This window comes from Heptranchias perlo, chromosome 1 (assembly GCF_035084215.1).
Source record: "Heptranchias perlo isolate sHepPer1 chromosome 1, sHepPer1.hap1, whole genome shotgun sequence".
Taxonomy (NCBI): Eukaryota; Metazoa; Chordata; class Chondrichthyes; order Hexanchiformes; family Hexanchidae; genus Heptranchias; species Heptranchias perlo.
In genome coordinates, this window is record NC_090325.1 from 181,582,083 (window position 1) to 181,594,243 (window position 12,161).

Here is a 12,161-nt window from a genome sequence, read left to right on the forward strand (position 1 = left end):
GAACATAAGAAATAGGAGCAGGAGTAGGCCAATCGGCCCCTCGAGCCTGCTCCGCCATTCAATAAGATCATGGCTGATCTGATCCTAACCTCAAATCTAAATTCATGTCCAATTTCCTGCCCGCTCCCCGTAACCTTCTAGGACGCGATGTACTAATAAAAGTTGCCTGACCTAGGTGGGTCAGGTTTTATGCATGTTCAGCTAGCAGGGGAATGGGACTAATTGGATAGCTCTTTCTAAGAGCCGGCACAGGCATGATGAGCCGAATGGCCTCCTTCTGTGCTGTACCGACTATGAGTTGAGGTTGAGATAGTGAGGCATGAACTGTGGCTTGATACGCTTGAGCGTAAGTTGAATTTCTCCCCCCAGTGTATTTCTAAAGTAAATATCATTGGACTATGTTTGGTGTGCAATGTTCCACTTTATTGTATATACTTGATATAAAGAACAACTACTATATATATTTAAGGAACCACATGCATTATCAGATTAACAGGATTTTTCAAAGCAATTTGTTGCAACTCAGCTTGTAACATTTTGTAATTGGATTTTGGAAGTGGTTTCGAAATACAATCATATACGATCATACAATTCAGAATCACAGTAGTGTAGATTATTATGACTTTGATTTGGTCTTTGATTCACATAAAAGATGCCCGAATTAAATTTTGTTGTATAAATCTGGCCATTCTGTGTCCTAGAAATGGCTGTTGCAGTTTCACTTCTTCTGTGGACATGGTTTGCTAGCATTTTTCTAGCTGGTTGCCATTCTGAACTGCTATGTTGCGCAAAATGCAGAACTCCAAAACTGTCTTGCACGTGTTGGCCCAGAAATTCGGGCACGGACATTTTTGGGTGCGTGGAGGGCACAGGGTTCATTCCATCCCCAGATATTGGTCCTCAGGCCTCATTATTATGGAGCCGACGCAACATTGGAGTCCGCCGGCGAAGAATTGGGCAATATTGGGTCATGGCTAGCGTTGGCATGTGGGTCCAGGGGCCGAGGGTCGGATCCGGGATTGGGTTGGGCTGGAGGTTGGGTCAAGGTTCTGGGAATCGAGGGGGACTGATTGGGGACCAGGAGAGGAGGCTGGGGAGGTCCAGGGTCCGGAGTGAAGGCCGAGGAGTAGGATCTGGGGTCAGAAGAAGAGGCTGGGGGGGTCCGGGGTGGCTGTAGGCCCCAAGCAGGGGTCTTCTGAGGAGGCCGGGGAATGGAGAAGGGTATCCAATTCAGTATTAGACCAATTGTGGTCAATTTGTTCTTAAAAATTATTTATTTCTGAGCTCAAACTTGGTCTAGATTCAGAACTATAGATGTGGATTATGATGGAAGCAAATCCATTAAATGGGTTTTGGGAAAATATTTAAACTCTACTCAATTTTTAAAATAATTTGTTGCATCTATTACACTCTAATAAGTAAATGAAATAGTATTATTATTTACTGGTCTTCAATGCCGTTGTAATGTTGACTGATATTTTACTGTGTATTAATCCTGAATTATGGACTGTGGTGTGGGTTTACTGCAGAACCTGTATAAAGGTACTGCATCTCTTTAATAAATGTAAGGTAATAGCAGTTATTCAAACCAAAATGCTGTGAATCAGAAATAGAAGCAGGTATCAAAAACTATAAACATTATTCAATCACTGTTTAATGCTTGCAGTATAATAATCTTAAATATAATTGTTATGTCACCTTTAGAATAACCATATCACTTTCACAGCAATTTCCTCTAAAGCTTCAAACATTGTCACTGTTAATCTTAAAATGATTTAATAGCAGGCCATAGTTTTATGGTTTCCTTATTGAGCTCATTCAAAGTGCCTAGCTTACTAATATGAAGGTTTTAATACTATTCAAATCTGAGTCCGCATAATGACTTGAGCATAGGATCTGCAATGCATAAGTTTTGTCAGTGTCCAGTACTAGGTAGCACCTTGTTCTGAATGTCTGTCTCCTGTTTGCAGGACAATGGCCAACACAAATATCTAGAGTTAGAATGGACACAATTAACTGGACACTAGCTCTCCTACTTGAGAGCAAATTGACAACAATTAGCACAGACATGAGCAAAAAAAAACTATCATGTAATAAATTCCCCTGTCTTAAATTTGATTTATTTATTTATAAACTTTATTCCTCTTTTTGATAATGTCCTTCCCCCATCATCAGAATTTTGGTCAGAATTGCTAACATCAGGTCTAAATTGTAGTCATTGAATCTAATGTCAACATTGTATTTACAGTTCTGTCAACTTGTACAAAAACAAATTTTAAAAAATCACTGCAGAGGTATAAATTATGTAAGGTATTAGCAATAATTAACAAGAAGCTGGGCATTAATGCTGAAAATGAAATTTCCGATAAGTCAAGGCAGAAGGTAAATTTACCCTAGTATTCATTATTAATTAAAAAATGTACACTTTTCATCTTAGAGCTCTCTCAACGCAGATTTTTTTCTCAATCACAAAACCTTTTACTTTAACTTCATTTTTAACACATTGTGATAACACTATACAGTGTAAACACACAAAGAAACCCCCATTGAAATATTGAATCAATTCATAAAAGTTTTTAAAAATCCAATGACTGTGAAACATTTCTAACAAGCCAGATGTGAGAAGAGTTAGTTCTGAGTATCAAGGGGAGTGAGCACTAGGAAATAATTTTCTTGTGAGAATGAGTCTAGTCAATGAAACTGTTCAGCACTGTACACATTTTAAAAGACAGCTTGAAGGCTTAAAAGTTAACTATTCTCAAAGGCTTAACTGGGATATTTATTCTTAACCATTCTTAGTGGGCTTAGAGGAATCAATGTGAAAAAATTACTTCAAGATAGTTTCGAAATATTTATTTTGTCACTCTCATGTTGACTGTTGTTCTTCTGCCAGCAAACATTTCCCTTTCCACTCCATTGTATGAGCAGAAAAAAAAAATTCTTTGTCATTTTTTCCCTGGGAAATGAGTCATCCAGGTTGTTTTCCTGTGGCGAGAAAGATATTTAAACTACAAGGCATGCACAGAAATAATTTCATTATAATGCAATTAGCCTTTATGGTCCTCGGAGGGTTGGATTAGCTGTGGTAGACTAGCTAGGAACAGTTGTGCAGATAGTTCCAAGCACATTGTTGTTCTGACCATCCTGCGTCTTTTCATGTGTCTGACTGCAAGTTCCACTTTCTTTATTGGATGTTTGCCCACCTTCTGCCTGTGATTTTCTTAATCTGAAAAGCAAATACCATAAAATAATGTTTGAGTATGGCTAAGAAGGACACACACTTCGCCAAGCAGGCACAGTGTTCTCAGCGTTGAGTAATAAAGTGTGCACACAACAATTTTCAGTGTAAAGTCTCAAAGCAACTAGAACCAAAATCTATTATTTATCAAATAGTAAGCCCCACACCCTAAATCTAAGTAAATTTAAGTATTGTAACGATAAATAAGAACAAAGAACTTCTGATCTTTTTGCTGTGTTATTATGTAGCAACATTTCTAAGCTTACTCTGTTTTCTGGCTACGTTTTCTCTCCTCCCTTCCTGGAATTAGTGACTCATCATTCTGAGGACACTGGTAACCCTCTAATAACTTGGCTAAGTAACCATGTGAACCTAGCAGGCTATTCAATAAAAGGGGCATGATAGCCTGATTTTATTTCATCCATTTGTAGGAATCCCTGAATAATGACTAGAAGCAGGAATTCTGGATGCTTTTATTCCCTTACTTTGCCTGTGATAACACTACACCGTGCAAGCCATCCACTGCTGTGGGAACTGGTATGAATAGCATAAATTCATCTGGCTTATTCATCTCAGAATCAATATTAAATGCATTAGATCCTGTTTCTGTATGGCCTCCCCATTGGTTACAATAAAAACACGAGGTTAAATCCCAAGAAATTTAATTTAGTATTCTCAATAAATGAAGAGATAAATCCAATCACAAACATTAGAGAGGTAGATAATTACTTCCTGCTTAACTGAAAGATGCAGTGCTGGAGCATTGTTTTACCCATAAGCTCATGAATCTAATTTTTTTTTAAAGTCTTAATAAAGGAACAAACATCAACAACTTGCAATTATGTGGCTCTGTTAATGCAGAAAAGCGTCCCGAGGTAGAAGCGTAATCAGATAAAAATCAACAGAAGTGAGCGCAGAACATAATGGAGAGAACTAGGACCAGTGGAGGACTAGCCAACACCGTGCCCTAACCCAGGTGGAACAGGAAACATGGGAAATAAGTGGGGTTCGAAACCTTTGAGCAATGGAGATGGCGAGGTTGGCAGGTCTGCTGAGCAAGGTGATTGGTTATCAAATGTACCCTTTCATGTACCACACGCAATTGCATCTTCAGCCAAGTTGAAGACCTCAACCAGTAGGATGTAGCCTTTCATGTGTGAATGACCAGCTTCTCAGTGCCATCCTAGCTCTTGTATGTTTCCTCTTTCCTCTCAGCAGCAGGAAACACCTGAAGAACCTCCTGATGGCACCTCAGAGGAGGACATCCCCACTGAGAACCCATTGTAACACACACTGTCCCACGCAAGCACCAGCTATCAGTAGGATAGATAGTGAATTAGAGAGGTCTATACCGGTGAAACACACAGCACAAGTGAGCAGTAGCAGGTACTGGTAGCAGGGACAGCCCAGGAGATGACTCAACAGAGGGCAATGTCCTCTCCTGGCTCTGCTGAGAGGGACAGAGATACGGACCTCTGGGGTTCGATCATGAAAAGAAAAATGTTTGAGGCCTGCCAAAGACTTTGACCATCATGTCTGAAAGTAGGGAGGAATCCACTTCCAGCATGTTTGGAGTTCTCTGGAATGGCACTTCCACTCTGCAACCTACCACCCTGGAGCACACGGACACTGCAATCAGGCCCTGATGGCAGGAAACTGTGTTACCGACCGTTGCAGCTACAGTGGAAGCTCAGACGCCTGTCATCCAGACTATGGACACCAATGTCTGCTCCACCTTGGAGAGACTGGTACACAATATGGATAGACTGGTGGACCATGTCAAATGGGGCTTTCATGGTGCCACTCATTCCCTGCAGTCTGATTTCATTCAGATCAGTGGGAGTGATGAGCTACAGCCCCATGGGAGTGACGGAGGCGCTATAGGACAGGCAAGAGCTGCCCTCTCTCAGGATGGCAGCACATCTTCTCCCTTGCCATCTTGTCAACCAATACCTGCAATTGCTGCCTGAAAGCTGGCTGGATCAGACAGCCCTGCCAGCAGCTGTGGAGCCCCTTACGATTCATGAAAGCTACTGACTGGTCCTGAGGTGCCCTGATGGCAACATGACTGCAGTCCATCATGCCCTGCACTTGTGGAAGTGAGCCATTGGTGCAAACCCCTAGGCTCTTTTATTTTGACTTAGGAACATAGGAACATAAGAACAGGAATAGGTAATTTAGCCCCTCGAGCCTGTTCCACCATTCAATGAGATCATGGCTGATCTGTGATCTAACTCCATATACACGCCTTAGTTCCATATCCCTTAATATTTTTAGTTCACAAAAATCTATCAATCTCAGATTTAAAATTAACAATTGAGCTGGCATCAACTGCTGTTTGCGGAAGAGAGTTTCAAACTTCTACCATCCTTTGCATGTAGAAGTGTTTCCTAACTTCATTCCTGAAAGTCCTGGCTCTAATTTTTAGGCTATGTCCCCTAGTCCTGGATCCCCAACCAGCAGAAATAGGGTAGATAGAGAGAAACTATCAGTTTCCCTTAATATCTTGAAAACTTCGATCAAATCACCTCTTAATCTTCTAAATTCCAGGGAGCACAACCCTAGTTTGTGTAATCTCTCCTCATAATTTAACCCTTGAAGTCCAGGTATCATTCTCGTAAATCTACGCTGCACTCCCTCCAAGGCCAATATATCCTTCCTAAGGTGCGGTGCCCAGAACTGAATACAGTACTCCAGGTGTGGTCTAACCAGGGCTTTGTATAGCTGTAGAATAACTTCTACCTCCTTGTATTCTAGTCCTCTAGATATAAAGGCCAGCATTACATTAGCCTTTTTGATTATTTTCTGTACCTGTCCATGACTATTTATAGATCTATGTACATGGACCCCTAAGTCTCTTTGGACCTCCACTGTTTCGAGCTTTTCACCGTTTAGAAAGTACTCTGATCTATCCGTTTTAGGTCCAAAGTGGATGACCTCACACTTGCCTACGTTGAAATCCATTTGCCACAGTTTTGCCCATTCACTTAATCTACTAAAACTCTGTAATTTTATGCTTCCACCTACTGTTGGCATCGATGGGGATGGATACGCTTGCCCTGGCAAATAATCATTGGTTACTTGTGGACGGACTGCGAAATCTTTGAGGTATCCCCTGTAGCAGCATGGAAGGGTCCTGAGGCATACAAGGTCACTAGCATGGCAGTGCCCCCTGGTCCAGCAGGCAGCAGGTCTTGCTGCAGGACGCTGCGGAGGTTAGCAGCTACCTGCCTGGACAAACGCAGCCTCCTCTGGCACTGCTCCTCAAACAGCTCGAGAAAGGACCCTTGGCTCGTAGACCCTGTCGGGTGAGTAGATCCTTGTGCAAACAGGCCCCCTTCGCCTCCTGCCTTCTGAGATATCCAACTGCAGCTCCTCCTGCATGTTGAGGGCTGTACTGTTGCTTTTTTTTTGCTGCTGCTCTTCTTACTTTTCCTTCTCCTCCTCCACCCAGAACAGTGCAGTTAGAGCACCAGCCATCCCAAGGTTTTACTGCATCTTGAGGGTAAGTAATCAAGCCCGTTAAAATGGAAGCGAAAGTATCAGAAATCAGCAATTTATAAAGTGCCAGATCACTCAGAAACCGACAAGCTCACTTACGCTCAGATACAACTGCGTGGGTAACCCGCCTAACAAAATCCGTCCGTTCCCCACGCTTTGTAAAGGCAATCCAGTTAGTCCCACTCCCCCGCTCTTTCCCTGTAGCCCTGCAAATTGTTTCCCTTCAAGTATTTATCCAATTCCTTTTTGAAAGCCACGACTGAATCTGCTTCCACCACCCTTTCAGGCTGCGCATTCCAGATCATAAGTACTAGCTGAGTAAAAAAGCTTTTCTTCATGTCACCTTTGGTTCTTTTGCCAATCACCTTATATCTGTGTCCTTTGGTTCTCGACCCTTCCGCCAATGGGAACAGTTTCTCTTTATTTACTTTATTAAAACCCTTCTTGATTTTGAACATTTCAATCAAATCTCCTCTCAACCTTCTCTGCTCTGAGGAGAACAACCCCAGGTTCTCCAGTCTATCCACTAACATTTTTTTTCTGTTTAAATAGCATTGGCGTCCTAATTACATCATTGGACTCTAATTAACGTCATTCATGAGGCTCCTGTCTGTTTGTAGCGGGAGCTTTGACTTATTTGAATGTCGGCAATGATAAAATGGCATCAGGCAGGAACGGAGCGACCTTGGGCCTGTATGTTGGCTCGCCTGATTTTATCCCCTCTCTGCACCATTCGCACCCAGTTGGGTGGAGGGTAGGTGAAGGGGAGAGGGGGTTTAAAATAAACCCTCATGTCTTTGGATGATGTCGCCAAGTGGCAGATGAGGAAGAAGGGTGGGGCAAGGATGAATCTTTGGGGGACTCCAGAGGTAACAGTGCAGGGGTGGAAAGAGAAACCTTTGCTACAGATTCTCTGGCTACGATTGTGGAGACTACCTGCAAAGATGGCAGGAGCTTCACCAAAGAGAGCTTGAACGTTCTGCTCGAGGAAGTGGCACTGAGGAAAGTGATCACTTTTGGGCACGGAGGGTGACTCCTTTTAATAAAACAAATGTGATGCCAACAGCTGAGTTGATTAAGTAGTTAATGCACTTACTTCTCCCTGTTGAATATGGTGAATTCGTTGCGGACTGTTTCCAGACACTGTTGAAGATGCCCGTTCTTTGATGTCACATGAATGAGTAAGGATGAAGAAAGAAAGGAAATGCGTGAGAGGAATTTTAAAATGTGAGAAAACATCAATTCAGCTGCAAATGCCTCACTTAAACTTTGAATCCATCAGTTTTAATGATTAATGAAAAAATAAAACATTGGCCCAGAATTTGCTGTAGCCGTTAGTTAGACTTGCCCCAGGCCATTTAATTTCCATGAAATTTTGCACTGCAAGTTGCTAGAAGTGGGAGATGGAAACGGCCCCGGCGCCCTCTACAGGGCATCTGGGACCTGAGTGAACAGCGCAAGTAACTGAGTATCTCCTTAACCAATCAGATTGAAGGATTGTTGAATGAACTGTGCAAAGTCTGATCCAGGAAGTGTAAGTTTGAATAGTGAATTCAATGTCAAATCAGATACAGAAAGCGAAATAAAGAGAGGGAAAGAAAGATTGGATTAAGAGAAAGAGAAAAAAAGAGACAGAAAGACAAAGTAAAAATATATTTTTTTAATTTAACATGTTTAAAACAAAAATCTCCAATCACAACAATTAAAACCGGAAGGAATGAGACTCCACACTTGTAATAGTTCATTTTCAGTGCCAGAGAGGTTGTTTGGCAGTAATTAACATTATCACATCATTAAAATGGTACTTAAACTCATCACAGAAAGTTAAGTCTAATTCGTTTCTACCTTACAAGTACAGGGAAATCATGCCGTTCAATGTATTTGAATAGTAAATCAGACAGCGAGATGCCGTTTTCGCGAAGTTAATGGCACAGCGCGCATCTCAGACAGCAACTTCAGAATTTTCATGTTTAACTGCGCTTCCGTCCTTGCCTGAGGTTGCTGTGTGATTTGCGCATAAATAACGCTGAGCACCATTAGCCTCACCATAATTTTGACAGCAAATTCTGGGCCATTGTTTATTTCCTTACTGTGCAGTGTTGGGTCACATCTATTACGATGATTTTGAAAAAATGAAATCAGATTATTTTTGGAAAATCAGAAAAAGTCGTAACGCAATACAATACTGCACTGATCCCAGCATTTCCTGAGTTCCTGATTGCAACTATGCAGAGGTGACAGGTGAAGTTAGGTACATCCTCACAGGGAGAATCAGTGGGACAGTTACCTTGGGTTGCTATAATACCAGGCAGTGTGTCTCCCTCCTGCCTGATTGTTAAGGGTGCCCTGGAAGGCCAAGAGAAAATAGAGGGATGCTATTACTTTTAATAACATTTAAAGAAATAATATTCAATGGAATAAGTAAATCTGCCACTGTAGCTGAAAATCTATTGTGCCATTTTATAATACAGTTTGGTTTAAGATTGGGAAGTGTCAAGTACGATTAAGACATCTTACCAGTGGGGAACTTTCTTTACCAGAATCTTTAGATTTATTCTTAGCCAGTCTTTTCTTTTTCTTGTGAAGAGGTTTGGACTCCAGTATCATTTCTTCTAGCTCAAAGGTTGGATCGCAATTCAACCTCCCTTTCTGTTAAAAATGTGACAATTGGAGAGTGAATGTCAACGTTAGGATCTTTAAAAAAAAATTATTAATTAATTATAAAGAACAACTAAGTTTAATACCCATCCTCTTCATCTTTTCACTGATTGTTTTGAATTCAAACAGCAAGTACAGATGATATCCTTGATGGAAATCAGTTGAAGAAATCATTGAAGCTGATAATGTTAGGAAGCTAAATTAACATACTACCATTTTTGTTTGGTATAGTGGGTGGCATAACAATACTACACATACTGTAAAGAGGACAGATAGTTGCTGGGGGCAAAAGATTTATCAAAATTCTACTGATGTACAAACAGGAACAATCACCGATTTCACTAACTTAATGTATGTTCCTGTGAGAATTCAACAAGTGACATGGTTATTGCTGCATAAAAGAGTTCCAAGCAAGAATCTTGCCTAGCAGATTATTCCATAGGGAGGAGAAACAGTGTATAAAGTTTGGCCACTTTTATTCTATATAGAATTTATGGATTGAAATCTTGAGGTGAAATTGAGTATTTTGTATTCCTCGCAGAAACATAAGAGGTCAGCCTTCAATGCTAACCACTCTTGTGGTGCTACTCTGGTAAGTTTGTGCAAGATTGATAGTCAGACCACATCTCTCCCATGTACTAGGGAATGGATTCTGGCATAGAATAGTCTGTCCACTGTTCTGCATTGCTTTGGATTGTATTGAGTCCAGTAACAAGAGATGGGTTATAATAGCCTTTAAAACAAAACATTTTTGGATACAGGATCTGAGTAATTTGAGACATGACATGTGGCAGGTGTAGTATGCTTGGGAGGAACAGGTGACTTTGGACCTATGGTTCCCAAAGCTTTCCACCGCTGGGGTTTTCATCACGTCATGTCTGGATATGTTGTGGACTAATTGATTGAGCGTAATTGCTATAATTAGTCAACCACTCCATTATCATTGTATCATGCGACCACCAGGATGGTAGAAGGCGAACTAGATGGACCTTGGCCTTTTATCGTCTGGCAATTCCTATGTTCCTATGCTCCTATGGGTTTTATCTACAACCATCAAAACAGGACTAAAATATTCCATCACTATGAATGTGCAAGATTTGTAGCAGAACACTAACATTGTTAACAGTGATAGGAATGACGAGCATGCCAACTTAGAAAACTAGCAAAAGTTGATCAAAGCTTCAAAAAAGCTGATACAGCTCCCAAAAAACTGACAACTCAAGAACAGCCCTATCATATGAAAACAAGTCATTACAAGCTTTGTAACATAAGTGGTAGATATACACAATATCCCTTCATTTGTATTCATAGATTTTTTTACTCTAAGGAAAAACAAAGTTACATTTGGATTTTCAACAGACCAACCAGGGCATCACTTACCCAAAACAGTATCTCAGCAGTTACTCTCCCACATCCAAACACCACCACCCCAGTTCACAAAGACATTCTACCCCTTCCAGAACCAGTTCACAGCGACACTATACCCCACCCAACTCTGCTATCTTTCACAGAGGTGTTCTTCTCCTCTAATCCTCCCAGTTCATTCTTCTCTTCCCCGATCAGTTCAGTTTGAAATTCTTTTCCCTCTCCAACTGAGTTAAGTTGGTATTCCTCTACTAATCATTTCAGATCAACCTGGTAGTCTCTCTCCCACCCCCCTGCTCAGTTCAAGTTGGCACTCTCTGCTCTCCCCAATTCATGCCAGGATTCTTCCTCCTCTCTCCCCATCAGGTAATGCTGGCACTCCTCTTGCTCCCCACCCCAAAATGCCACTCTCAAATTCTCCACTTGCCCCAAATCTCGCTTTTAGCTTCTCCTCTCTTCCTCTCTCAAGTGCCACTTCCAGTTTCTACGCACTTCCCTGTCCCCTTTATTACTATCCATTTATCCATCCTTCTATTACCATCTATTTCTCCCACTTTCACTTCCATCTATTCCCTCCCTTTTTGACTGCCATCCACTTCCCCCTCTTTCACTTTTAACCATTTCCCCCCCATCCGCTATCCGCTTCTACCTGAGTCTGATGGTTAATGCACTAGAACAGAGCTGTGTCTTCACTGAAATAAAACAGAAAATGCTGGAAATACGCAGCAGGTCAGTCAATATCTGTGAAGAGAAAAGGACACTGCTCCCAGTGCTAATGGTTGGGATGGTGTCCTCTCTATACCCTAGGTGGGAACTCCCATTCTTGAAAAAGTTCTGATCTACAGAATACAGAGGCTGCAATTCCTCCCATCAATGCTGGGAGTGGTATTGAGGGGAAATGGGGACCTATACTAGCCAGCTGACTTAGGAAGTCCAGGACTGGAGGAGAGGGATCTAGCAGCATTGGTTTTTGTCAGCAAACACTGACATGCCACCGAAGCATGACTGTCAACATGAAAAGTTAATGATTGTCATGTTTGAAGCTTTCTTGAGAAAAAACACTCCTCTGTGAGTTTTTCCAGTCATCTTTGCCACTTGTTCCGGCATAGCTTAGAAATGATAACCAAGTGATTGGATTGAATGATTGTAATGGAAAAGAACTTGACAGCTTAGTAGAGATGAGTGATCAACATTATGGTAAACCTATCTTCATAATTATAAACTTAATATTTTCAGCACTGAAGTTAATACACCATTTCCTGGGATGAGAGGGATGTCCTTTGAGGAAAGAGGAAAAATACTCTCTGGAATTTAGAAGAATGAGAGGTGATCCCATTGAAACATATAAGATTCTAAGAGGGCTTGACATGGCTGAGAGGCTGTTTCTCTTGGCTGGAGA

The 12,161-nt window shown here is 41.4% G+C and overlaps 1 protein-coding gene across 2 annotated transcripts in view; it reads right to left on the reverse strand.

Moving 5' to 3' along the window:
• Positions 1-401: 401 nt before the first annotated feature.
• The window catches only part of LOC137328538 (serine/threonine-protein kinase 32B-like), a 295,819-nt gene continuing 284,059 nt past the window's right edge, over positions 402-12,161 (reverse strand). Inside the window, exons 10-13 of one of the 2 annotated variants that reach the window (XM_067994346.1) lie at positions 9,257-9,388; positions 9,027-9,085; positions 7,836-7,900; positions 3,137-3,226 (exon numbers count right to left, since the gene is read on the reverse strand). In XM_067994346.1, the coding sequence (XP_067850447.1) occupies positions 3,222-3,226; positions 7,836-7,900; positions 9,027-9,085; positions 9,257-9,388 (261 nt within the window). In that variant the 3' untranslated portion in view covers positions 3,137-3,221. Of the gene's footprint in view, positions 3,227-7,835; positions 7,901-9,026; positions 9,086-9,256; positions 9,389-12,161 lie in introns of both variants that reach the window. The other variant, XM_067994345.1, reaches the window with a different exon arrangement.